General features: G+C 56.1%; 1 protein-coding gene and 1 long non-coding RNA gene across 10 annotated transcripts; one reads left to right on the forward strand and one right to left on the reverse strand.

Annotated features, from left to right (window-relative positions):
- LOC118722752 lies at window positions 1–12,099 on the forward strand. Its single transcript, XR_004989115.2, has 3 exons — window positions 1–12; window positions 2,305–2,307; window positions 12,005–12,099. It is a non-coding gene; the product is annotated as an uncharacterized LOC118722752 (long non-coding RNA).
- MAP7D1 (MAP7 domain containing 1) lies at window positions 5,679–27,543 on the reverse strand. 9 transcript variants are annotated; one of them, XM_036444635.2, is made up of 18 exons: window positions 27,221–27,539; window positions 14,359–14,709; window positions 14,114–14,182; window positions 13,454–13,617; window positions 12,599–12,713; window positions 11,104–11,214; window positions 9,880–10,002; window positions 9,611–9,783; window positions 9,368–9,510; window positions 8,443–8,771; window positions 7,998–8,190; window positions 7,758–7,896; window positions 7,525–7,629; window positions 7,184–7,237; window positions 6,949–6,994; window positions 6,760–6,850; window positions 6,457–6,644; window positions 5,679–6,261 (listed from the first exon to the last, which is right to left on the reverse strand). In XM_036444635.2, exons 1-18 carry the CDS (start codon window positions 27,264–27,266, stop codon window positions 6,251–6,253), a joined length of 2,451 nt encoding a protein of 816 aa, XP_036300528.1. In that variant the 5' UTR covers window positions 27,267–27,539; the 3' UTR covers window positions 5,679–6,250. The 9 variants fall into 9 exon arrangements, with proteins under 9 accessions (XP_036300528.1, XP_036300526.1, XP_036300527.1 ...); XM_036444633.2 differs by having other exon boundaries at window positions 8,443–8,777; window positions 9,374–9,510; window positions 9,611–10,002; window positions 27,221–27,541; XM_036444634.2 differs by having other exon boundaries at window positions 9,611–10,002; window positions 12,608–12,713; window positions 27,221–27,540.

The raw sequence follows: 27,543 nt of genomic DNA on the forward strand, positions 1-27,543 counted from the left end.
AACCCACTTCTGGTCATTTTGTTAAAGTGCTTAAATTCTCTACAGACAATGCACCTACACTGCTCTTCCCTTGGGCCAGACCCCTGCCACCATCCTACTTTGGTACACAGTTCCCAACATATGGAATCCAATTCCACCTGTGGACCAATTACAACGGTGAACTACTAGCATAGCTGAGTGCCCGGGGCTGCCCTCTGGAGTCATTCAAGCTCAGCCCTCGATTTCAAGGACTTCCCAGGTGTTGTTTCCCACAGGAAGCCTCCCTTGACAGTCTCTACCTCCTTGAATCTGGATGAAATATTTCTCTTTTATGTCCCCGTAGAGCGATTACATTGCATTATAATCATCTCCCTTCACTTCTCCGCTGAGCGCTCTAGGGATCATCCAGTACGCGAGGTGTCGGCCTCCCAGGATAATGTCTCACTGGGTCCCGAAGTGACATGCTTTGGGAAGTGCTGGTAGTAAGCACACAGGAGCTGGGCTGCACAGGAAGTCAGGGCCCCTCCGGGAGGAGAGAAGGCCTTGCAACTATCAAAGCTCTTCTTCTAAGGCATCAGCTTAAGAAATCGATCACCCGTGTCAGTGGCCCTCATTTCCACCAGCTCACAGTCAGGGGCATTGCCCACAGCTACCAGGCGAGTAAGTCAAGCCTGGATGCGCCCTTCCTGGCCTCTCGGCAGGGCCTCCATCACCCAGGGCCGGTGCCTGCCTGGTCCCTGCCGCTCCGACCTCGCCCACCGGGCCATGTGCTCGTCTGACCACCAGGGGGCGCCGGACGCACGGTCCTGGGGACGCCGGGCCGAGCTCGGGGTGGGTGGAGTGACTGCTGGCCGGTGGCGCTGGGGAGTCCCGGAGAAGAAAGGGTGTGGGGGGCGGGGGCGGGTGTTGTAAGAGCCGCAGTGCGGGAGCGTTGGCGGCGGGGGAGGGAGGCGGAGGGAGAGCAGTTGCTGCGCCTCCGGCGCTGCCTCGTCTGGCCTGCTGGGGAAAGGGCAGCGATGGAGAAAGGGAGGGCTCCCCGCAGAGCGGGGCCGCTGCCTCCGCCTCGTCGCTCCTCCGTCTTGCCCAGGAACAGACCGGACATTCCTAAGTCTCCGGCGGAAAACCTGGAAATAGAGCCGGAGGCCGCCTCCTGCAGCCCGGCCCGTTCTACCCAGCCCAGCCCCGAGCCCCGAGCTCCCGCCTGGAGCTCCCCCTGCACTGTCCCTCCCTCCAGCCGGGGACCAGCCTGGAGCCACCGACCTTATCCAGCCACTTCTAGGTCAGGGTCATGATCTGTCAGTGTCCACATCGTTATTTGGCCACGAAAGCTGGGACTCATCCTTGACACCTTCCTTTTTCGTCCAATCTATGTCTTCACCTCCTTTCTACCTCTCGGTTTCCTTCCACCACTCACTGAACCAAGTGCCCATCATCTCTCGCCAGAACTGGTGCTCTTTTTTTTTTTTTTTTTTTTTTAAATATATTTTATTGACTCTTTAGAAAGGAAGGGAGAGGGATAGAGAGTTATTGTAGAAACAGATGAGAGAGAAACATCGATCAGCTGCCTCTTGCACACCCCCTGTTGGGGATGTGCCCGCAACCAAGGTACATGCCCTTGAACGGAATCGAACCCTGGACCTTTCAGTTTGCAGGCCCATGCTCTATCCATTGAGCCAAACTGGTTTCGGCAGTACTGGTGTTGTCTGGACTCCCTACTTCCAGGCTTTGCCCCTTCTCCTCTTAATCCTTTCTCAGGTGGTAGGTAGCCTTGATAGTATTTTCCAAGCCCGTTTTCACCCCCTTTTGACATCTCTCAATACCCTTCCAAACTCTGGGCATGGCCCACCGGGCCCTAAAAGGCCTGGTTCTTTCTGCCTTCCTGGCACCACCTTCCTTCTCTGTACGCTCCAGCTACCCTTTCTGTGCTCAGCATGAGCCTTTGCAAATGCTCCTGCTCCTTCAGGTCTCAGCTCTAGCGTTGTTTTCACCCTCCCCGACCTCCCTGAGCAGGCCAGATCCCCTTATTGCTGACTCTCCCAGCACCCCGTACTTCTCCTTTATGCATCTGTCATAGTTACCACCCCCGCCCCCCTGCTGCAGTTTTGCTTTCCACAGTTTCAGTTAGTTACCTGCGGTCAACTGTGGTCCAAAAATATGAAGTGGGAAATTCCAGAAGTAAACAACTCATGAGTTTTAAAACGCATGCCATTCTGAGTAGCATGATGAACTCTTGCCACCCTGCTTTGTCCGCATGGGGGTATGAATCCTCCCTTTGTCCAGCGTATCCACGCTGTACGTGCCGCCCGCTCATTAGTCACTTCGTAGTCTGTTAGATCGACTGTCATGGCCTCACAGTGCTTGTTGCTCGTGTTCAAGTGGCCTTTATTTTACTTCATGGCCCAAAAGCACGAGAGTAGTGATGCTGGCAATTTAGATATGTCAAAGTGAAAAGGTGAAAGTGTATGATTTAATTAAAAAAAAAAAAAATCCTATGCTGAGATCTACAGTAAGAACTAACCTGCCTGGGAATCTCTGAAGGAAAACGAAATTGGTGCTAGTTTGCTGATAAGAGACAACATTTATGATAATTATTCTATTTTATTAGTTATTGTTGTTAATCTCTTACTGCTCCTAGTTTATACTTATCATAGGTGTATGTATAGGAAAAACATAGAATATACAGAGTTCAGTATATCTGTGGTTTCAGGCATCCACTGGGGTCCTGGAATGTACCCCCTGCAGATAGGGGGACTACTGTAATTATAATCGTCCATTTATTTGTAACATTATTTAATTAATGTTTGTTTCTCCCACTAGACTGTAAATTCCATGAGGATAAGGACTACATCAATTTTTGCTCACTTGTAAATCTCCAGCACCCATGCACCTGACACACAGTAGGTGCTCGGTATTCCTTGAATAAATAAATGTTGCATGTTGCACACTTTGATGTTTCCTGAGCCCAAGCCTGTATCATCTCCTCTCTGGACTCAGCAATCACTTTTAACTGATCTCCCAGTTTACTGTCAAGTCCCTACTGGTTTCCTAGCCAATAGCCAGAATGGTCTAATAAAGACGCCAATCTGACTATGTCACCCTTCCCACCCCCTTTTTAATAGCCCTCAGTGGCTTCCCGTGACTCTTGGGATAAACTCCAAACTACTGACGCAGCCTTAAAAGGCCTTGTATGGTCTGGCTCACCTCATGCCCAGCTCCAACTCCCCGATGAACCTTTCTTAATTCCAGGAATATTGAGAGCTGTTTTCCAAGGCGCCGAGGAGTCAATGGTGAGTGACAGCATGCTCCTTCAGGTCTTACAGCCTCCAGATCTGAACACAACTCCTCTCCATGCAGGACCTTTGCACATGCTTTCCCCTCGTCCGCAAAGTGCTTCTCTCTCCTTTTTGTCCTGACTTTGTCCCAGCAAACTATCAGATATCCGGTCAAACACCATCTATCCAGGGGTAGCTGATTTGACCCCCAACGTAGTTAGTTCCCCAAGTTAAGATGCTTTTACTGCTCCTCTTAGTCCACCTCATAGCCCTGACCACATTTTTATTTTTACATGTTGGTGTGGTGATGGCCATCTTCCCCACCAGGGAGCTTCTGTCTGGTTTTTACTTCCCATCACATCTTAGCTGAAACTTAGCTGGTCCTCCACAATTTATTGAACGAATTGATGATTGATTCCCTTGCAGAGTATTCAGAGGGTGTCGCCTTCAGGAACCTGTTGGTGCCTCAGCCTCATTGGAATATAAGCTGGGGGCTGGGAGGGGTGAGTAAAGGAGCACGCACCGAGGAGAGGCTCCTAGAAGCTGTTCTGTTAGTCCTTTCCCTGCCCCTCCTCATCCCCAACACCTGTGACTTGGCCCCACTTTCCTCTCCTCCCCCACCCATCTCTGCCTTGTTCTTGAAGCCACACTTACCCCTCCAGGGCTTCCTACATACTGAGCCCTCTACCTGCAACTCTCCTCCCTGCTCTTTCACATGGCTGGTTCCTCCACATCCTGCAGGTCAAGTTTAATGCTGCATCTGTAGAGGACACCTTCATTGTAGCTCCCAATGGAAGCACATTTATATACTTATTGTCTGTGTCCCTAGATGCATTAGCTTTTGACCACACATCACAGAAAATCCAACTCCATTGGCTTAAAAAAGGAAGCTGTGTAGGGGTAGGGCTGCTTTGGAGGTTGGTTAACTCAATGATGTCCTCTTGGATATAGGTTCTTCCCCTCTTGCTGCTGGCTGGTTGGTTAGCAGGTTGGATAGCAGGATGGATGGAGCAATTCCAGGCATCATAGTCCGACCTCATATCAGACAAGCAGGGTTTTCCCATCATTATGCGTCTTAGTTGTCTCTTGCTGTGTAAGAAATTATCACAAAACTTATCAGTTTATAACAACCTTTATTATCTGTTTCTGAGGGTTAGAAACCCAGGAGTGGTTTAGCTGGCTGGTTCTGGCAGAGGGTCTCTCAGGAGGTTATTGATGAGCTGTGGGCCAGGGCCGAAGTCATCTGAAGGATTAACTGGGGCTGGAGAACCCACTTCCAAGCTTATTCACTTGGCCATTGGCAGGGGCTTCGGTCCCTTGATCGGGTTTCTCCATCAGCTGCCTATATGCACCAACTGCCTTCCTCCAGAGGGAGTGATCCAAGAGCGACAGCCACCAAGACAGAAGCTGTGGTGTCTTTAGTGACTGAATGTTGGATGGGACACGCCATCACTTCTGTTGTATTCTGTCGGTCACTCAGCCCAACACTGGTACAGCATGGAAGGGACTACACAGGGTGCGAACACTAGGAGGTAGGGACACTGAAGGGTCGACCGAGGCTGACTACCATGGCATCTTTTTTAAAAGTGAGGAAGGCCTCACCGGTTTAGCCCAGTGGATAGGGCACCAGCCCGCTGACCAAAGGGTCCAGGGTTCAATTCCGTACCCTAGGCCCTGGTCAGGGCATGTGCAGGAGGCAACCAATCAGTGTTTCTCTCACATCGATATTTCTGTCTTTCCCACTCTCTTCCATTCTCCCTAAAAATCAATGGGAAAATATCTTTGGGTGAGAATTTAAAAATAATAATAAAATAAATAAATAAATAAATAAATAAATGCCTCTCCTAGAAGCCCAGAAGGCTTTTCTTTCTTTTTCCTTTTTTGGAAGGCTTTTCTGTATAGGTCTGTGGCTGGAATTGTGTCACAGGCCCATACCTAAACCATCACACAGGAGGGGGTGGGACCACCAGTTCTGGCTCATTGCAATCAGGATTCACCCTGGGGCTAGGTCCATCTCCCCTGGAGCACAGAGTGGGATCCAGGAGGAAGATGGCCATCGGAACAAAGTCAGGATTCTGTTCGGAATAAGGAAGCGGGGAGGGGAATGGAGGTCGAGTTGGCAACGCAGTGTCCACGACGCTCAGCTGCTCCCTGAGACGAGAGCTACACCTCTTCCACGGCTGTACCCCCAGCACGCGACCCACTGCCTGGCACATGTACAGATATGTATGTACTCTCCCTAAAAACCACCGCGGGGCAGTGTGAGATGAATAAATGAGTGAATTCATGACTAAACTGGAGGACCACTAGGACTGCTGTGAGGCAGGAGCAGACACCCCCAGGCCCTGGCTCCTTAAGTTCTTCTTAGGAGACATCCCCAGGTCACCTGCTACCACCCCCACCGCCAGCCCCAAGGAGAGACAGGACTGGCAGGGTTATTCTCACTTTATTTCTGGAGAAGTTTGATCAGACGCAATAACACTGATTCCAGGCGAGGGCAGGGGCATGGGGACCCCTAAAGCAACCAGCATCCTGTGGCCCAAGGTGCTCCCCATCCCCAGACCTGGGCTCCCCCTCAGTTACAGTTAAATAGAGAGGAAGATCTCCCCAGGGAGTCTTGGGAGGGTCTGCCTCCTGCACCCGCCCCCTCCAGGCAGAGGAGTCTGAGCACAAGCTATTTACAGTATTCACATCCACTGTACCCCACCAAACCAAGGCAAATACTACAGGCGGCCCTTCCCCAAGGAAGGAGGCCGGAGAGGCTGTGAGTGTATGTGTGTGTGGGAGGTTTCCGCGCGTGTGAGCACACAAATGCACTGCGGGGCAGGGCCTGGCTCCGGCCAGAGACAACAGTCTATAAGGTGCTGATTAAAAATAACAGAGGACCCACCCCCAGGGGCCCAGGCCACTTCCGGCTTTGTTCTGTTTCTTTCTTTCCGACATCCCGGTAGACGATGCAGAGGAGCCCTCATAGCTGTGCCTGGATCCAAGGCAACCCCTTAAAGGACTTCTGGGGGGAAAGCGGGAGGGGAGACAGTCAGGCAAGCTATGCCTCCAAGCCAGGCCAGCCGGGGTGGGGCGGGGGGGGGGGGGGGATGTGGGTGTGAGAAGGCCTGGGCGGGGCTGCAACGGAGGGCAGGGCTGGGGAGCTCTGGGAAGGCTCCCGGGAGGGAAGGCTGTGGGCCTGGGGGGCAGGGGTCCCTACCTGTGACCTGTGGGGGCTGCACCACAGCTTTCTTGAGGAAGGCTTCTGCCTCTGCGAAAGGCAGGAGCGCCTCTGCCGTTCGGCCCAGGCTCTTTTCGCCAGAGGGTCCCTTGGGGGAGGAGAAGCCATTCTCCTGGTGTGCCGGGGGAGGCTGCAGGCCGTTCACCAGGGACTCCTTGTTAGGCAGGCTGTGGATGCAGGGACACACTCAGGCAACTCACATCCCAGCACAGCCCAGGCACCCCCCCAGCTCCAGCCTGCCCCTGACTGCCTGCCCAGGACCCCGGGGTGGGGAGCTGGTACCTCCACTGAGGCTCCTGGGCGGCCAGCTCCTCTTTCTGCACAGCCTCCTTATGCAGCTCTGAGGACCGGGAGTCTTCGGCTCTGACAGTGTCTATCACAGGGAAGGAAAGGCCGTCAGCTGCTGGCTGGTGAGAGGAGGAGGTATGATGATGGGGTGGGGAAAGGGACAGAGGGGGACAGGGCCTTTACCTGGGCTACCATTGTTGGTGTTTGCCTCCTTTCTTTCCAGCTTTTGCTGTGAAGAGGAAGAGCCATCAGACTCAGGTGTATCTGATCCCGCCTGACTGAGGTGCTGAATTCTCCCCTCCCCCACCCAAGACCCTGAGCAGCCTGCCTCAGCCTCCTTCCTCCACCCTGAATGCTCTTCCCCAGCCTCCTCCTCACCGACCCCCACTCCCAACACTGCCCTTTGGGGAGCCCTGACCTTGGCTTCAGCAGCTTCTGACTTCCGAGTCCTCTTCATGATCTCCTCCAGACGCTGTTTGGAAGCCCCACATCGGTTAGGCCCTAGAGCCGCCCCAATCCTAAACCTCCCGCCATCCAGCCCCAGGCCTGGGGTCTCAGGGCCCTTCCAGTTCATACCAGTCCTTTACACGCCAGGACCCAGAGCTCACCCCAATACCCTCGTGTCCTACCTTTTACAAGTCCAAGGCAGCTCCCACTTCCCTAACCCCACTAATACCATTAACCCAAACAGGGACTGGGCCCGAAAGGCTCCGCCCCGTGGAGCCCCGCCCACCGGGGCCATGGCCCCGCCTCCAATACCTTTTTGCGCTCCTGCCGCTCCTGCTCCTCGCGCTGGAAGTGCTTTTCCCGCTCCAGACGCTGCCGTTCTGCCTCCTCCCGGGACCGGGCTTCGGCCTCCTCTTTCTGCCAAAGACTGCAGTGAGCTTTCAGCAGCTGGACCCCAGCCTTCCTCCCAGGCCAGGCCTTGGCCCTCCAGCAGGAGGCGCCCACGCCCAGCCCCGCCCCGTCCGTCTGTCCGTCTGTCCAGGCACCTGCTTCTGCAGCCGCTCCTGCTCCTCCAGCTCGGCCTGCGCCTTCTCCCGGGCCTCCTGCTCTTCCCGTCGCCGGGCCTCGGCCTCCCTCTCAGCCCGGGCCTCGGCCTCCCGAGCCAGCTGCTCCTCTCGCATTCGCCTGGGGGAGAAGGAAATTCGTGCTGGGTCCGTGCTTCCTTAGCAGCCTCCATGCCTCCATAGGGGCCCCCTCCACCCGCCTCCGTCCCGCGGTGCACGCACTTGTCCCTTTCTGCCTGCAGCCGGCGCTCCTGCTCCTCGCGCTCCCGCTGCTCCCGGGCCTGGCGCCGCTTCTCGGCCAGGAGCCGAGTAGCCTCTTCGCGGTCTGTAGTGCCGGCCATGGGTTTGCTGGGAGTCACTGGGGGAGCAGGGGCTGGGGGGGCCGGGGCTGGGGGTGAGGTCAGGACAGCAGTATCTGGAGTGGAAACAAGGCCCAGGAGTCAGCTCAGGCACCTCCAGCACCCCTGCATGCCTGCTTCCTGGACCTTAGGGTGGCCCATCCACTCAACTTCTGCCATCAACTTAGACATGAGCTCCTTTTCCCTGCCTGTGCCCCACTGAAGGTCCTATCTTCCAAATCCCAGTCCACAGTCACCTCTGGGCCCACACAAGGCAGGCTGTCTCCCCTTGCCCTGCCCACCTTTCCGCCTCCTCTCTTCATGCCCACCTGCAGGGATCTCGGCTGTGGGCTGTTCCTTCTGGGGCGGGGCTGGGGTGGGTGAGGGCACAGGTGAGGGCGCCGGTGAGGCCAGGGCTGCCGGCTCCTTCTCTTCACTGGTCTTGCCCTTGTTCTGGTTCTTGTCCTCGGGCCCTGCAGCGCTGGGGCTCTCCTTTGCCTCATCCTTCCTCCGAACCCGGCCCTTGGGTGATGCAGTGGTGCCTCGAGGGGATGGTGGTTTTGGGGGTAGAGCGTGGTTGGGCCCTGGGCTGGGGCAGGGAGAGGCAGGCCTGTGCCAGGATGTGGACGGAGAGGATGGCCGGGCCTTGGATTTGGGACTGAGAAAAAAAAAAAGAGAAAAAAAAAGGAAAATGTTAAGCCTGGTGGGCACAGAGTCCACACGTACATATACCCTCCCTGGGGTGTCATTCCTCAGGGAACTGTCCCTTCCAGGCTAGGCCAGCCCCCCACCTTAGATGCTCTCACATGACCATAGTATTTCCTTCGAGAGTGTGTTTTCTTCGAGAGTATACATCCCCAATTACACATTCTTACATCAATCTGTAAGATTGCAGCATTCAGCACACCCCCTACTGGAGATCAAGCCCCCTACTGGGGCATGTGCCTGACTGGGAATTGAATGGGGGTGCATGGGACGTGCATGGGATGAGCTCATGCACTGTTCCCTGAACCGCATCAGCGAGGACTACACATTCATTTGATTAATGTCTGTTTCCCCAGTTGTCAGCAAGATTAATCAGAGCAAGAATGAGGCGCGGTTTGGCTCACCAAAGTGCCCTTAGCACCCAGAACAGTACCTGGCAGGTTCCTTCGTTCGCTCAGCAGGTACTGGTTGAGAGCTTACCAGGTGCCGGGCCCTGTTCTAGGTGCTAAGGTACTTTGGTGATCAGAACGCTTGAAAGGCGGTGCCCACCTGAGCTCAGAGGCCGGGCCAGCAGGCAGGCGAGGGCGGGGAGACGCAGGCAGCGACTGGCGCTTCTTGCTGCGCTCCCGGGCCAGGGCACTCTTCTCCTTCTCATTTTCCCGCTCCTTGTCCTTCTTCTCCTTTTTCTGCACCTGGTGAGGAAGGGCACGGAGAGGGGGAGGCAGGGAACAGAGGTCAGTGGTGCCCACACTCCCGAGCTCGGCTCCCTGTGCCACCGGCACGGCTACTCACCGGGGAGGACGGGGGCCCGCGGCGGGCGGGGGCGGGGCTGCCCAGGGAGCTGGGCTTGCGGCGCTCCCCGCGCTCCCCGGAGGAGGGGGTGCAGCGGTGCGCGCTGCTGCGGGGGGCGCTGCACGGTGGCATCAGGGGACTGGCAGAGGCCGAGCGCGGGCACACCGGCACGGCTGCAGAAGGATGAGTGCGGTTGGGATGCGGCCCACACGTGAGGCTGGCCACTGCCTGGCCCCTCGTGGGGGCTCTCCCAGGGCCGCTGCCCCTACCCTGGTCCCGGCCATTGCGGGGCAGTGTGACTGCACTGCGGCTCCGTGCCAGGAAGGAGAGGGTGGGCGTCATGAGACGGTCCACGATGCTGCTCTCCCAGGGGCTCAGCTGCAGGCTTCGATCTGGGGGGAGAATGCCAGGGGGGGCTGGTTACCGCAGGGGAGCTGCAGGGCACAGGCAAAAGCCATCCCGTGCCAAGCCCAAGGAGTCTCCCCAGGAGGGCTCTGTCCTGATCACCCCTGGCCACACTCCTTGCCCTCGAGTCTGACCCCCACTGCAGACCACGGCAACAAGACACTTTCCAGGGCAAAGTGCTGTACAGCACGAGGGTCTGCCACCGCCACTCCCACAGACGCAAGGGCCCTGCGCTGCGAGGACAGCGAGAAGCCACCAGTATGGGTCCCACCGTGGCGCCCTTTCCCTCCTGCCATCAGAGGGCAGGGGAGGCATGACCCCAAGGATTTGGGACAGTAAAGGGTCCTGTGCTCCTCTGACTCGGGAGAGTCCTAACTGACAGGGTGAGGCTGCCAGGAGGTCTGGCTGCCCTGGGCCACCCTCCTCTGTCCCCCCAGCTGCTGAGATATTTTTAAGTCTCAGTCAGGTGGGCTTGGTACAACAGCTGATTTGGTTGCCAGGCAACAGAGCAACCAAATAAAAGCTGGAGAAACTTATAAATAGCTCCTCCCATGGCCCTTCACATGTGAGCAGCAGGGCAGTGAGAAGCAGGCGCCGTGCCACCCTGGTGGGCCACAGCTCCGGAGCCGGCCACGGCCATGGCTGGGGTTCTACGGCAGAGAGGGCAGGGTTGCATGGACCCTCTAGGGTGGAGCCAGAAAAAGGGGGCCCCTCCACACATAGCACCCAGGCCAGTCTGGTACCCGGGGGCAAGGCCACCTGCCTAAGGCTGGCCTAGGCCAGCTGGCTGTGGCTGGAGATGAGGCTGCCTGCCCGTTCCCACCCCCACTCCCACCCCCACCTGCTGTCGGGGCCCTGCCAGGCTCTCTGCCCTTTGTCTCTGTCCTCCCTGCAGGGCACATCTCTGTCCTCAGGGTCCAGACCCAAATGCCGGCTCCCCCGAGGGGCACAGACCCCAGGTGTGGCGGAGTGGGGATGGAGACCTAGAGTGTGTGAGGACTCCGGGGACCTGGGCTCTGGCTGGGCTCTGGAGGCTTGTTGGGAGCTACAAGGGACTCTGGAGGGAGCAGGGCTGGGCCCTCTCTTACTTCTACTGGGGGAGTTCCAGAGCGTGGCAGAGGACTTTGAGAGCCGCTTGTTGATTATAGAGTCCACGTGTTTGGGCAGGTTTACTGCCGACACAGAGCACCTGCTCCCACCTAGAGGGGAAAAGACACGGCATTAGGGCCGGGCCACACGGGAGCCGGGCACACTGGGCCGTCCATGCAGGATGCTCCGCGGGCAGGTGGGGAGGGAGGAGTGGGCAGGCTGGGAAGGGGAGGAGAAGGCAGACTTGGCTCTGGGAGGAGAGGTGGGTAGGTGATCAGGGACAACCTGCATTGGGGGAGCCGACGGAGATGGAACAGAAGGAGGAGATGGAGTCAAACTAGAGAAACTACAGATTTCCTGGCCCAGAAGCCATTCCCCAGGGCTGGGCGCTGCGAGCCCCCCAACAGCCCCCCAGCGCTGCGCTTGCTGACACTGCCCAGCCAAGGCGCTCTGGCCACACACCCACACGCTGGGACGATGCAGTGCCGCTCCTACACAGAGGAACCCACAGTCACAGTCGTTTGCACAAATCCACATATTCATACGGACACAAGAGACATGCGGGCACAGGCATATAGAGGGATAGGCATTTTTGCATGCACACGTGTGTGCAGACATGCACAGTTATAGAAACACAAACACCGAGAGAGAACATGTCAGACCCAGATGCACACAGGCACGAACACATCGAAGCAGCTTAATGATGGCATTTGGAGCGGCCACTTTGTTGGAATGCTTACCATGTACCGAGCACTGTGCTGGACACCACACACATGTTACCTCACTTGATTCTCCCAAACATCTACCTACAACCTCGGAGGCAAGCAGTAGTGTTATCCCCATTTTACAGATGAAGGAAGTGAGACCTCGAGAAGTTAGAGGTCACACCACAAGTGCCAGGGCTTGGAGTCCTCACTGAGGCCCAGAAGGCCACGAACACACCAAGGCAAACATGTTAAGACACACAATGCCCAGATCCAGGAGCACATACACCAAAAGATACACAGCTGGGAACACTGAACCTTGCCATTACATAAAGATATCCAAACATGCCAGCAAAGAACCAGACCAAAATCCATGATGGCCCTACGTGAAGAAAACTCAGAGACAAAAATCTACCCAAGACAGGTACATAAGGGGTCGGGGCGTTGGGGAGTGTGACATTTTAAAAAAATATTCCATGTCTACAGGGCACTAGAGTCCTCTTTTACATATCACCAACCAATAATAATTGTCAGGAGCAGAGAAGGCTAAACCTAAAATGACAGGTTTGACGAGCAAACCAAATGAAGAGAATCCATCTCTGAATGGATAATGGATGTCCAGGAGAAGGGACAATTTGGTCCATAGACCATTCCAGAAGCCACAAGTCACACAAAGCAAGGCCTACCTGCTGCAGGGAGCTCCCTGCAGTCCTTGCACTGCAGCTTGCTCCCTTCCCCCACCCACCCACCCACCTGCCCGCCCGCCCACCAGCCCCTCCAGCCCACTCACTGGTCTTACGTCCTGGGGAGCCATGGTGCAGGGCGCCTGCCCAGGACCAGCGCTGCTGCCGGATCTCAGCCCACGTTTTCTTCACGGACCGCTGGATGGCTGCTTCATAGCGCTCCTGGCGGGGAGGGCGAGAGAAGGGAAGTCTGGGTTCAAAATCCTTCATCGCACCGGGGAGAAAGAGCCCTCTCTCCCCTGGGACAAGCCCTTCCCCAGAAGTTTTCTCTGACTCACTGCAGGTAACCAAGGTTACCGAATCCTTGCTATGATTAAGGACCATCGGCAGCAGATCCCTTGTTCTTGGGGAGCTTTTCACTGTTCTTGAGTCATTTCCTGAGTGTATGAGCTGTTTCTCCGAGCACAGGGTGGGACTCTCCCTGCCTGGGGCTCCCAGGCGGGGTCACGTCCCCTTGGCACTGCGGGTCCTGACCTTGAGGCAATGTTTCCCTTTCAGCCTGAGGCCGATGGGCAGAGCCAGGCCACACTTTCCTTTCCTCACTGATGCTCAGATCAAGGCTCTCCTCACTCGTGGAGCTCAGCACACTCATCCAGATTCATCTCTACATGCAAGCACACATACACACACACACACGCACGCGCACACACACAAATACTGTCTGACAGCACACAGTTACAGGTGCCCACCTTGACAAGTACTGACCCGACCATGCCTGCTGTTGCTCAGATGCTCAGATATCGAGCCCACAGAGACCCAATGACAGGTGTGCACACAGATATAACCATGTAGACAGAGGTGACTCAGAGGCGCAAACACCGATGTGTACACACAGAGCCCGTGCACAGATGTGTGCGCACATGGGCATGCAGATCCAGGCACAGAAGTCCACGTAAACGCACCTTGTTTTTCTCCAGCTTCTGCCGCTGCCGCTCCTCCAGGGCTGCCCGGCGCTGCTCGGCTTTGAGCCGCTGCTCCTCCAGCCGCCGCCGGCGCTCCTGCAGCTGCTTCTCCCGCAGGGCCTTGGCCTTCTCCTCCTTTTCCAGCCACACTGCCTTCTTGGCCGCTGTGGGAGAGGGGCCCGAGGGGCGTGAGGGATTCTGCAGCAGGACCTTCCTGGGTGGGTCTTGCTCCCGCCTGCTTTTGGGGAGGTGCCTCTGCGCTCAGACTCCCCCTCAAATGAAAGGGTTTCTGTTGGCGGGCTCAGGCCTCGGAATGGGAGGCCTGGTTCTCCCCCACTGGCCTCACAGTCACTTGAGAACAACTGAGTTCTTTAGTGTCAGACCCATCTGACTTTGGGGCCCGTTGGGCTGATTTCCGTGGGCTGTGATTGAAAGCATGAGCCTCTCGTCTGAATCTTGGGCACTCCATGAGCTATATGACTTCATCTCCCTGAGCCTCAGTTTCCTCGTCCTCAAAATGGGTTGAGGACACCAGCTGGGATCATCCAGGTACTGCTCTCAGCACAGTCCACATAATTAAGTATCCACAGTGTTATGTTAACAGGGCGTTAATGATGATGGTGATGATGATGAGGAAGATGATGTTCCCTAAACACTCACCCAGGTACTTGGCCCGCTCTTCTCGCCGCTCCTTTGCCAGTTTGTGTCTCTCTCCTGCCTTCTTCGCATCTTAGTAGGGGGACAAGAATAGATTTAGATCAAGTGGCTCTTCAAAGGGTAGTCAGCCTCGGGGACCCTCCCCACAGGATCTCACCCCATCCCTTTCCCCATCTCCTCCAGGGTGTCAGTAGGGCTGGAACCCTGAGCTAAGGGGTCTGGGCCAGGACTAAGGACATCACACCCACCTTGCTTGGCAGAGGGGCTGTCAGAGGCTGGCCCTGCCGTCGGGGACGGCTGGCTGCTCCTTCGAGGAGGCCTGGAATCCCGTGGGCCTGTGGCCGGTGGGGTGGGTCCCCTGGTCTTGGCCTCTGAGAAAGGGGACTCTTCCTTCTGGGGGGCTGGTCTAGGCCCGACCTGCCCTGGGGGGCTCTCTGGTTCCAGTGGGAGCTGCTTAGAGCCAGTGGCATTCTTCATGGCGGGAGGGGTGTCCGGGGGAGTGTCGGGCACCAGGGCTGACGTCGGTGGCGGTGGTGGCGGCGGAGAGGGGTCACCTTCTGGAGAAGGTCTTGGCTCTGGGGGCGTCCTGGCTGCCATAGCTGGAACACCAACACAAGAGAGGAGAGTCAGACAGCACATCTGCACCATCAATTCCATTCGAAGCTCTTTCCTTGCCCAACCGACTTGTTCATTCATTCACCCAACACGTTCATTGAGTTCCTTCCATGTACCAGGCCCTGTTCCAGGCTCTAATGATATAATGGTGAGAAAACAGCCACGGTCCCGCCCTCCAGCAGGGCAGACAGAGAGCCAGGCAGTTACAGTAGAGAATGAGGACTCTGTCGGGGGGAACATAGCGGAGATGGTTAACCTACATTTGGGGGTTTCTGGAAGAAGTAACAATGAGGCTGAGCTCTGAAGGATGAGCTGGAGTTGGCAGAATCAGGAGGAGAGGGTTCTGGCAGAAGGAGCGTTTGCCAAGGGCAGAAGGGAGCAGGCTGTGCTGGAAAAACTGAGGAGCCTGCCCAGGTGGCTCAGTTGGTTTGAGTGTCGCCCCGATACACCAAGGTTGCGGGTTTGATCCCCAGCCAGGGCGCATACGAGAATCAACCCAATTAATACGTAGGTAAGTGGAACAACACAGCGATGTTTCTCTTTCTTTCCCTTCCCCTTCTTCACTCTCTAAAATAAAAATTTTAAAATACCACAAACAACAAAAAAACCACCTGAGAGGTTTGTAGCACTTTTTGACGCGCCAAAGGTCATGACTGGTTTCCACGTCTGCCTCCCTCACCTTTCTGCTTTACCTCAGGGTCACGGCGCCCAGCCCTGGTCTGGTTCTCAGAGGGTGCCAGTGCTGGGCACATGGGACTGGAGAAGAAGAGGGACACAGCATGGGCACAAGTAGGATCCCCAACTGGATGGGCAACCAGCTATGTCCACTTTGTAACCTTCTCTTCTTTCCCAACCACCCTCAGATTTCTTCTTTTAAGACATCAGTGTCTTAGGGACTCTGTAGAAGATACCGAAGAGCCACGGCAGGAGGCCACATGCCTTGGTATGTATGCACCTGTGTGTGCACACATGTGAGCACATGCACACCATGGGGCAGCTGAGGGCCCAATTCTAATGTCACTATCCCAGACAGGACAGGAGGGCCCACTGCCCTGGCAGGTAACCTTGGGCAAGTGAATCAGTTCCTCTAAGCCTCAGCTTTCCTATCTGTAAAATGGGGCAATGATCCCAAGCCGTCAGGGAAGTGCCAGGAAACAGAACTTTCCTCCCTTTCCCTGTGGGTCTATACAAAGCTCCCGAAGAGAAGCCTCCACGTGTGGAGCCCTAGTGCCACCTGCTGTGACTCTGGGCCCTGAAGAGACCAGTGGGGGGCACAGCCACCAACCTGGGTTTGGGCAGTAGGGCCATGCGACGGTGAACCTAGGGAAGCATTGCTTGCTCCGATTGGGTGCCTTCTCTATACTGGGTCCTCTCTTCTGGGAACTCTGGCCCTTTGAGGAGGTGGCAGACTCCCCATCCTTGTGGGTGGCAATGTACGTGCAGGGACCCCAAGGTACCGCCTTTGGGATGGGGTGCCTTTTTTTTTTTTTAATATATATATATTTTTATTGATTTTTTATAGAGAGGAAGGGAGAGGGATAGAGAGCTAGAAACATCGATGAGAGAGAAACATCTATCAGATGCCTCCTGCACACCCCCCACTGGGGATGTGCCCGCAACCAAAGTACATGCCCCTGATCAGAATTGAACCTGGGACCTTTCAGTCCGCAGGCCAAAGCTCTATCCACTGAGCCAAACCGGCTCTGGCAAGGGGTGCCTTTTTTAGAGGGGACGGATGTCCAGTGGCTGAGTATGGGCTGTAGCGGCAGACTCTGTGAATGTGAATGTCTGGCTTTCCCATCTGTATGACCTTGGGCTATCACAGACCCTCTCTGTGCCACAGCTCCTCCTCTACAAAATGCAGGCAGAGCCCACCTCACAGGACCGTGAGGAGTGTTAGCGATAAGAACAACCACTAACGCTTATTCATTTCCCAAGAGCTTCCTAAAGTGAAAGCACTTTACACATATTAGTTTAGTCCTCACTGAAAATACTTATGAAGGAGACATTATAAATATCTCTCTTGTACAGATGAGGCAAGTAAAGCAAAGAGACACTGAGTAAAGTGATTTGAGGTCACTCAGCTGGTAAGCGATGGAGGCTGGACTTGAACCCAGCCTCTGTGACCAGAATCCATGCTCTTACTCATTTCACCAGCCTGCCTCTGTTTGAGCAGTATGAGGTCATACGTGTTACACAATGGAATTATGTAAGGCTCATACTATTTTCCTCTCATTCCTCCCCTTCTAGCTTCCTGGGCTCCAGGCGAGAGCCTCAGCTGCCGCCTGTCTCCCCAAGAGCCCTGAGACTCCAGGCCAGTCCAGCCGGCACCCCCCGTGCCAGCTCCCGGCCGCCTGGTCATGGCTGTTCTATTTCCCGGCCACCGGCAAACTCCCTTCCAGCTCCAACCAGCAGTACAACTACCGCGGGCCCTGGAAGACAGTAATGTAGTTTCATACAACATGCTTTTGTTATAACACGGATGAGGTGCCACAGGAACGTAACTCTTGTTTCTATCAATTAGCCTATGATAAAACTGGTCTCATTATATGCTGTTTCCCTTAAAGTCACAGAACCTATTGACGGCGTGGAGGACTTATTGCGGTGGGAACTATTCAGTGAGTGCTTACTGCCCACCAGGAGTTGAGCTAGACCCTCTGTTTCTCCATCCTGCATCTTCACATGAACTCTGAGAGGCAGAGATTCTGATCCTCCTACACACAGGAGACAATCAAAGCTTACCCGCTGAGCAGATCTGCCAGGGTCCTAGAACTAGCACGGGGCAGCATTTGAACCCAGAACTGTTAGGGCCCAAAAGGCCTAGGCTTGTAAACACTGAGCTTGAAGGCTGAGGGTGAGGCCCGTATGTTGTCATTCTCCTAGCGCCTGTGCGTGCTGCAGGTGTTGCAAGGAAAACCCGTAGGCCGATGTTTGTCTAGACCTAGGCAAATCACACCCACCAGGCAAGACAGAATCTCCACCTAGGTGCTGATAAGCCGCGCAAAGGGAACCTGGGAGGAGGGCGAGAGGGAGGCTTCAACGACCTGGACCTGGTGTCTGACGCAGGGAAGCAGGAAGGTCTTAGAGTCGGATAGGCCTGAGTGGGAAATCCTGGCTCCGCTGTGGGACCTGGGGCAAGCCCTGAACCTCAGTTTCCTTGGCAGGTTGCTGGGACCGATGGTGAGTAGGTATATCATGTCTGGCACCTGCCCGATAGAATCTGTCCACTTCTTCCCATCACTGCCACTGGAACCCAAGTGGTCAGGCCTCCACTCCCATTGCGCCAAGATACTGCTCTCTCAAGGTCACCAGTGACCTCCGCATTGTTAAATCCACCCTGTCAGCCACATCTAACACGGCGGGTCCTTGTTGCTCCTTGAACACTTCCTTGATTAGGCTTTCCAGACACATCCTCTCCTGATTTTCCCTATCTTGCTGGCTATGACTTTTCAGACTTCTTTGCCGATCCCTCTTTAACTTGCTCACCTCTCGGTGCCCAGTGCCCCGGGCTCAGTGGAGGACTTCATCTCCCTGCTGTCTGCACGCACTCCCTCGGTGACCTCATCCAGACTCACCGCTTTAAATACCGGCTCTCTGCTGACAACCAAGTTTGCTTCTCCAGCCCAGACCTCTCCCTTAAGTTCCAGTTTCGCTCATGCAACTCCCTGCTTGACACCCCTGGATATCTTACAGACACCCCGAATCTAACACATCCAGAACAGAGTTCCTGGTATTCCCTCCCCTAAACGCCGCTCCTCCCCCAGTCTTCCCCATCTCAGTCAATGGCAACCCTGTCCTTCGAGTTTCTCAGGCCAAAACCCTCGGAGTCATTTTAGAATCTCTTCTTATCTCACATCCCACATCTAATCTCTCAATAAATCTTTTTTGGCTCAATGTGCCAAATACATTCTGAATCCAATCGCTTTTACTGGCTCCATTTCTAGTATTTCAGAAGTGTTACCAGCCCCTACAAAAGCCCACCCAGGGCTATTCTTTGTTCCCCTTTGGCCATTTCTCAACACAGCAGCAAGTGATTCTGTTTAAAAATAAGTCAGATCAAATCACTCCTCTGCCAACATTCTCCAAGATGCCCCCTCTGCCGGGGAGGAAAAATCAAAGGCGTCACATGGCCTCCGGGGCCTGTCGGGATCCTCCCTCGCCAGCCCATTGCCTCTGAGACCTTGTCTCTTCCTCCTCTTTGCCCCCCGCTCAGTCTGTTCCATCCACTGTTCCTTAAACGTGCCAGGCAAGCTCCTGCCTCAGGGCTTCGCACTTGCTCTTCCCTCTGCCAAGAACCCTCTGCCCCGGATTACGCAGGTCTCACTCCCTCACCTCCTTCTTCAGGTCTGGACTCCGATGTCCCTTCTCAATGCGCCTTCCCTGACAAACTGCAGTGGGTGGCTCCTTTCCCTCCAGCAGTACTTCCTTCTTTCCAACTCTATTATTCTCCACAACGTTAACACCATTTTAACAGTCTCTTCCATTGGCAGAAGATAATCTCCACGAGGGAACACATTTGTGTCCTAGATCTAAGGCCCCAGGACGCTGGCACACAGGTGCGCCACAGCTGCCCGTTGGATGAATAAACCGATGATCTCCCCGCTGCCAGACAGCACCGGCCTCTCTCTCACCTGGATGACTGCAAAGTCCCCCACTGCTCTCCTCACCCATTCTCACTCCGCTCTCCATGGAGCAGTTGTTCCCAAATGCAAATCTAACCAGGGTGCCCCTGCCACCCGAAACCTCTCAGTGGCTTCCCGCTGCTCTGAAGATAAAGATAAAATTCTTGAACCCAAGCTGCAAGGCTGGCATAGTTTATCGCCAACTACCCCCAACCTTTTGAATCTCCACTCCATGTCACCTACCCACTTGCTCTCTGCACTCCAGCCATACTGACCTTTCGGTCCGACAGTCACCCCTGCTCTCTCCAGCGTGGGGCCTTTGCACATGCTCTTCCTCCTCTTTTCTTTTTTTAAAATATATTTTATTGATTTTTTTACAGAGGGGAAGGGGGAGGGACAGAGAGCTAGAAACATCGATGAGAGAGAAACATCAATTAGCTGCCTCCTGCACATCCCCCACTGGGGAGGTGCCCACAACCAAGGCACAAGCCCTTGACCAGAATCGAACCTGGGACTTTTCAGTCCATAGGCAGACGCTCTATCCACCGAGCCAAACCAGTTTCGGCATCGTGTGGTTAGTTTTAAACTGTCAGCCCTACCAGGTCTGGGCCATGTCTGCTTCGCTCAGGGCTGCAGCACCAGCAGACACCACACTGCCAGGTACGAGACAGTCGCGAAAGCCTGTTGAATGGGGATCTAGTGCTGTATTGGAAGTCACGCTGGCCTAATGCGGGTGCAGAGACAAGGAGACGTGTACTCTAACAAAGACTAAATCCAGGTGGCAATTTATTGCAAAGAAATGAAACTGGAAGGAAGGCAAAACAACAGGCAGTTCCATCTCAGCTGAGTTCGGGCAACTCCCTGGGTGAAGGCACTCAGGTAGAAGTTACTAGAATAATGAGTGTTTACTCCAGCAGCTCAACAAGAAAGACTTCTCTCGAGAGGCAAACAGGACTTTTGGGACGCTTTTTTGGACCTGGCGGACTATTGACCTGGAATACAAATATTTTCCTCAGAATTATGCCAGCCTGAACAAAATGTCATTGGGACGGTGTTATCCGGAACAAATGATACTAAGCCAAATTATTTCCTTGGTTAGTTATCTAGAAGGTATGATTGAACCAAGTTCCGGTGATCCCCGTTGTCGATCCTGAAACGGGATCCTTCATTTTATGTTTGGTTTGTGTCAAAATGTGAGCTGTTAGCCACTGTGAGTTTCATTCGGCTACACCGATATCTCCCAGAAGTATTTGTTAAGAACTGGATAAGAGGCAGACAGTTTGTATTTCTTTCCTGGCACAAGTTCACAGGGCAAAGGTGCAGGCGCTGGTCACAGGGTCAAACGAGGCTTGTCTTCTCACGAGCCGCAGGGAGGGCTGACCCTGGGTCTGCAGGAGACTCAGCGAGTCTCCGGAGGGCCTGTCACCTTGCTCGCCTTCCCCACCCGCTGGGAGCCGGCAGTCCTTGCCTCTTTTTTAAAATTTTTTTTTAAGTGTTTTTATTGATTTCAGAGAGGAAGGAAGAGGGAGAGAGAGAGAGAAACATCAATGATGAGAGGGAATCATGGATTGGCTGTCTCCTACAAGTCCCCCACTGGGGGTCAAGCCAGCAACCTGGCATGTGTCCTTGACTGGAATCGAACCTGGGACCTTTCGGTTCACAGGCCGACGCTCCATCCACTGAGCCACACCAGCCAGGGCAGTCCTTGTCTCTTGTCCCTCTCTCCTCCCACCCCAACAACTGCTGCCCGGCCAGGTACTCCCAGCATGCTCACTCAGTCTGGCCTTTCTGGGTGCCTCCCTGCCCATGTGAGAGCTCGTGGAGAGAAGAGACGAGGGTCTCGATCCTTCCCTCAGCCCTATGCCTTCTTAGGTAGCACCTGCCCAGCACAGAGTAGGGAGTTCTACGTCTGTTTATTGAACACCTGGGTGAATGGGTGGGTAGATGGGTGGACAGATTGCGGAAAGCTACTTAGCCAGCACACAGTCAACTCCCAAGCTGCTCCAAAGCCCAGCCTCTCTAATCCTAACATCTTGATCATATCAGAGCCCTGTGTTTGTCCTGCCAGCTCCTAAGCCCAGGAAGGGAAACAAACGAATTTATTGAGGCCCTGTCATATACGAGGCACTCTCCCTCATCTCATTTAATTCTATGACAACCCTGAGGGGAAATGCCATAGATGGCCCTCGATTTGCAGGTAAGACAATTTACATAGACAGATTAAGTGAATTGCTCATGTCGGTGTCAGAGGTAGGATATAAATCCGAGCTGTCTGGTGACAAAGCCCTTGTGTCACTGTCGCTGATAGACATCACCCCTCCCCCGGGCTCTGCCTGTTCCTTGAAGAAGGAAATGATGCGGTGTTCCCCAGGGAGGTTTCCCCCAGACGGTGAAGGGTGCAGGTGGGGCCCGAAGGCACTGAGCTCAGGGAGCAAGAATGCAGGGAAGGCAGGCTCCTGCCCAGGCTGGCCACCAGGAGGCAGGAAGTGAGGCAGCAGGGCAGAGGGTGGGGAGTGCCCCTCCAGCAGGGGGCAGAGCCAGGGAGAGCTGGCGGGCAGGGGGCGCACAGATAACACCCCCCGAGCGGGGAGCTTGGGGAGGCAGAGGCATGAGGCAGAGAGAGGAATTAGGACAGAGATCAGCGCCTCTAGCCAGAGCCCCTCCTGGCTCTCACAGAAGCTCCTTAGGTGGTAGCACTGGGCCAGACAAATGAAGACAGTGAGGCCGACAAAGGGGCAAAGACACACAGAGAGACAGAGTACACGCCGCAGAGAGAGACACTCCATGTGGACAGAGCCCACACAATGGCAAGAGACAAGACACATTCCTCTCCCTCTCTCTCTCTCTCTCTCTCTCTCTCTCTCTCTCTCTCTCTCTCTCACACACACACACACACACACACACACACACACACACAGCCCGGGATCCCCTGTGTGCTTCAGACACCCACACAGCACTCAGAGACACAATGTCCCCAGTATATTTACACAGCCACATCCAGGTCACTCTGCCTTGCCCCTCGGGGCCCAGGGAATGGCCAGTTAACAGCCGCAACAGCTAACGCTGTCAGTCACCACTGGAACTTTAGGCACATCAGTCCATTTCATCTTCACAGCCCTGAGCGGGGGACGCCAGTGCTCCATTTTACCGCTGAGGGCGTGCATTCAGAGAGGCCGAGATGCTTGCTTTAAGTCACACAGCTGGTGAGCAGCAGAGCTGGGGTTTGGACAGGAATTGGACGGTTTGTACTTTCACTCTGCTACCCTAAGGGCCAATCTCCTGGGTTTCCTCTCCTTCTGAAGAGATCCGCTGGGAGGATGGGGGTAGGCAGGAAGGACCAACCCTGGGGGATGCCTGACTGTGGGGCTGGGACAGAGGGGCCCTTAGGGGGCAGCCTCACTTCCCGCTGAGCTGGGTCGCTGGGTCGGAGGGAGTGAAGCCGAGGGCCAGCCTGCTCCAGCAGTCGGGGACCGAGGCCACAGACCCTTGGCAGGACAGGGGGCCAGGCCACGGGACTCTGTGCATGATAAAGCCGGGAGCCCAACTGAGACTGCAGAGCTGAAGGAGCTCTCTAGCCCGGCTGGCGGCCATTGTTCCCAGCCTCCAATCAGGAGCACCCACTTCCTGTTATTTTAGGCGGCAGGAAATGACCCCATCCTGCAGTCCGGCTCCACCACGGCCCTCCCTCAGCCCCAGCAGGGCCGGCCTCACTGAGGCCTAGGTGCTGAGGGCAGAGGCCCAGCCCGAGGCCAAGGCCTAAGGATGGCCCACTGGCTGGACTGTCACCACCGCTGAGGGCCAAGGCCGCCTCTGGTCAGACACTAACTTGGCAGGATGTGTGTGTGTGTGCGAGGCGGGAGGGGGGAAGCGGAGGGGAGGCACGTGCCCTACCTCTGCCGGCCAGAGAAAAAAGATCACGGGGTCCCCAAGACCAAGATGCTAGGGAAGTGGCCAGACTGTCACCAGCTAGCTTGGCCACGATCATTCAGCAGAGGTTCGGTGCACACAGGCTTTGGAGTCAGACAGACCTGGGGTCGAGTCCTAGCTGTGTAGCTTTAGACAAGTGACTTTGCCTCTCTGAGCCTCATCTGCAAACTGGAGATAGCACGAGTTTCCACTTAGTTGTTGTTTTTTGTTTTTTTAAATTTATTTTTATTGATTTTTTACAGAGAGGAAGGGAGAGAGATAGAGAGCTAGAAACGTCGAGGAGAGAGAAACATCGACCAGCTGCCTCTTGCACACCCCCTACCGGGGATGTGCCCGCAACCAAGGTACATGCCCTTGACCGGAATCGAACCTGGGACCTTTCAGTCCGCAGACAGACGCTCTACCACTGAGCAAAACCGGTTTCGGCCTACTTAAGTTTTTGAGGATCAAATGAGACAATGCATGTGACATGCTGAGCACTGGGCCAGGCACAGGGAAGGCCCTTCATGGACAGGAGCAGGAAGTAAGTCGGTTCACCAGGGAGTCTACTGGTCCACATTTGCTCTCGTAAGTGGCAAAGAGTGCTGGTGGGGGCGGCTGAGAGGTGATGGAGAAGCCGCTGAAGGCTGTGCCCGGGGTGCCAGGCAGAGCTGCCACTTGTCAACAAAGCTGCATTATCTGGGCCTGGCTCCTTGGCTCCCTCACTGGCCCCAAGGCCCAGCGGGGGACCCAAGGACACAGCTCCCAGCTGCTTGCAGCCTAACTTCCGGCCTAGGTCAGACCTGAGACCTGTCCTGACTGCCCTCAAGTGCCATCACTTCTATTCTGGGCCTGCATTCAGCTCCTTTCCCCACTCCCTCAGCCCTGCCTCACCACCAACAGATGCCCATCCTGCGGGCAAGCAGGGGGTGAACTGGCCTAGGGATCTTTCTTTCTCCTTTGCATTTGCGTGACTACACATTAGAGGCTCATTAGAGACCTCATTACTGGGCCCACCAGTCCACTGAGGGAGGAAGCCGTCAGTGGGAGGTGCTGGCACTGACGGGGCTGGCTGCTGTATGCAGAGATGTGGACCACTGTGCCAGCCTCACCAATGGCTACTCATCCTTTCAGGCCCCCACAAATGCCTCCTTCTCTGTGAAGCCTTCCCCAGGTGGAGCCCTCTGGCCGCTGTAGCACCATTATACCTGGGTTTCCCTGCAGGGAACACATCTGCCTCGCCCACTGGGTCAGTAGCGACTCTGTCTGATTCACTTCTTTGCTGTCAACACAGCCAGCAGCGAGCTGGCACATGGCAAGCATGGGTGTGCTGGATGGGGACTGTCTCCCATGTCCTCTCCTGCTCCCACTGCCCCCTCATACCCCCCTTGCCCTGTCCCACGTTTACCTCCTGAAGTTCTAATTACCCTATTCCTCAGGCCTCCAGAGGAATTAAAAATAATAACAAGAAAACAAATAGTGTTTATTGAGCACTAACTATGTGCCAGGGCTAAACTGTTTATATGCTCATCTAATATAATGACCCTAGGGTCCCTAATTTCTAGCATTATTCTCATTCTATGGATGGGAACATTTAAGACTTAGGTTAAGCAACTTAACCCGAGGTCACACCGTAATAAATTATGAAGTGAAGGCTTAAAAATCTTTGATTCTAGAGTCTACATTCTTAAGTAAACTAACTCCCAATTCCTGCCTTCTCCTCCCCTATACATATTTCATACCTGCCTGCTGGCACCAGTTCCAATTAGTATAACCATAATTATGGTGATAACACTGTCCTGAGGGTGTCTGTGTGCCAGGGCCCTCTAGGTACCCCACCTCTAACCCGCACTTGACCCCATCCCACACGACTGATAACACTGCCTCCCTTTTTCAGAGGCATCAACTGCGTGGGGAGCAGACAAGTGGCTTGCTCTACTCCAGTTGCCAGGAAATGGCTCGCTGGGATTTCCCTCCCAGTTCTGCCCCAAAGGCAGGTGCCACACTTGTCCCCTATTCCATGCTGCCTCCTGTAAATGCCCAGTGTGCGAAAGGAACTCAGAGGGCAGGGATCCTGTCACGTGCACTCAGCCTGGCAGCCATGTCTCAGACTCCCCCGGGGCACACGGAGTGGGCAGGACCTTTATTCCTAGGAAGCCCTTGGCTCAGAGGGGGCCTCTACCACTTTTGACTTCTCTCTGTGATGGAACAGGCTCTCCAGACCCCTGTACATAGAATAGTCTTCCCAGTAGGGTCAAGCATCCCACCCATTCCTTCATCCCGTCTGGGCATCCCACTCATGTCCCTAATTATAGCCACTCAGGCCCTCAACTGCGGCCTGGTCACCACCCCCACTCAGGTTATGATGAACACCCCAGCGATGGGGACCCTGAGGTGCAGAGGGCCGGTCACCTGAAGGCATGGACCCAGGCTGGGCCTCACTGCGTGTCCCTTCTCAGACTCAGCAGAACCAAGACAGACCCAAGCAGCCTTGTTTCAGCCCAGCCTACAAACCTTCCGAACCGCACCAGTCTGATGGCCTGCCCTCTGCGTCCTCCGCTCCCACGCCTACAGGGTCCCCCTAGAAGCACCCATGCTGCATAGGGAGGTGCCCACCCACTGCCAAGCGGCTCCACCTTGACCTGGGCTCTCCACACCCAAGACACTGCTTCATCCTGGGCCCACGCCCCAGCGGCTGGGGAGGTGGCGATGGGGATTAGGCAGCAGGACTCTATGGAGGTGTGCACGGATGGGGCCACCTCCCCCCTGACTCAGTGGGAACAGGACTCGGGTACTCAGTAATCATGCTCTTCCCTCCCCTTCCAGGAAGAAAAAGAGAGAGAAATCCCTCCCTCCAACGCCAGGCCCAACCAGAAATCTGTCCCCACCCCCTCATCAGCTGCTCCCAGATCCGAATGGGATTTGCAGAAGTCCAGGGCGCTGATGGTTGGTGGGGTGAGGGGAGGGAGAGCTTTGATGGTCAGGGGCCTGGAGAGAGGAGAGAGAGAGAGAGAGAGAGAGAGAGAGAGAGAGAGAGAGAGAGAGAACGAGACTATATGTGTGTGTGAGGGGGTATGTATCCAAAGTCTCAGGCTGAGCAATGATGTGGTAGGTCCCCGGAGTGCAGGCCTTGAGCCTTCAAATCATTCTCCAGGGGGGGAGACTGAGGCCCAGAGAGGCGGGGAAGGAGGACGAATGGAAAAAGCAGACTTTTTCTGTCCCCTTCCTCCCCAAATCGGGCTGGGTGGGCTCCAGAGGCCCACTCCCCAGCTCCCGCCCTCGCGCCCCAAACAATGCTGCCTCCCCCTCCCCCTCGCCTTTATCCGGCGGGTTACTTGGCAGCCGCAGCTCGAGACCTCGCCTTCCCTCCCTCCCTCCCTCCCTCCTCCCCTCCCAGCCCGCCCGCAGCAGCAGCAGCAGCAACAGGCCCTTTGCGCGGCAGCTGGAGGGATGGGGTGGGGGCGAGGTCTGCGCCCGGGCCTGGGCGTGGGGGGCGCCGGAATGCGCGGCTCCAGGCGCCTGAGGATCTGAACCCCCGACACACACTTTCAGGCTTGGGGTCACACGTGCCCACTGGGCTGGAGCGAGGCCGGCGCCCCCGCCCCGCAGAAGCGGATCTTCGGGGCCCGGGAGGACGGGAAGGGGGTGGGGGCGGGGAAGTCGAGGTGGCACTAGGCTGGGGCGGAAGGGTCACCCGACGGCGGCTCCGGAGCGGGGTCCCCGCGGATCCCGCCGCCCAGGGCGCCCCGGAGCTCGGGGTGGGGGAAGGGGGAGCTGTCAGAAGATGCACCGGTGACCCCAAGTCCCCGCCGCCGCCGCCGCCGCGGCAGCTTTATTTTTAAACTTCAAGCGGGCAGAGGGCGCGGAGGGGGAGGGGTCCCCGCCCAGCGGGCCAGCCTCGTCCCCGGCTTCCCCGAGGCCCCTCCATCTCCCCCCACGCCGCCTCGGCGCGGCTCCCGCGGCTTACCTGGAGGCGCGCCGGCGCCCGGCTCCGCCCGGGGGCCGCTCTCCATGGCTGCGGCGTCGCTGGGGGTCTCGGGGGTCTCAGCGGCGGCGGCGGCGGCGGCCGGCGGCCAGGGCGGGGGTCCCGCGGCACATCACGCCCAGCCCGCCCAGGCGGCAGCGGTCGGTGTCGGGGGCGCTCCGGGCGAGGTGGAGGCCGGCTCGGCTGGCTGGGCCTGCGAGGCTCAGAGTGGCCGGCCGCCTCGAGTCTTGATGGCCCGGCCGCGATCTGCTCCCTGCCCCGCGCCGGCCCAGCCCCGGCCCCGGCCCAGCCCTATTGTACCGCCC

Source organism: Pipistrellus kuhlii, unplaced genomic scaffold (genome assembly GCF_014108245.1).
Source record: "Pipistrellus kuhlii isolate mPipKuh1 unplaced genomic scaffold, mPipKuh1.p scaffold_m20_p_2, whole genome shotgun sequence".
Classification (NCBI taxonomy): domain Eukaryota; kingdom Metazoa; phylum Chordata; class Mammalia; order Chiroptera; family Vespertilionidae; genus Pipistrellus; species Pipistrellus kuhlii.

Bases quoted from the DNA above. Each gene is read 5' to 3' on its own strand.
- MAP7D1 (XM_036444633.2), bottom strand. From the start codon at position 27,266: ATGGAGAGCGGCCCCCGGGCGGAGCCGGGCGCCGGCGCGCCTCCAG. The intron at 14,710-27,220 runs GTAAGCCGCGGG...TTGGTGTTCCAG, and splicing joins GGGCGCCGGCGCGCCTCCAG to CTATGGCAGCCAGGACGCCC. The intron at 13,618-14,113 runs GTGAGTGTTTAG...CCTCTCCCACAG, and splicing joins AGAGCGGGCCAAGTACCTGG to CGGCCAAGAAGGCAGTGTGG.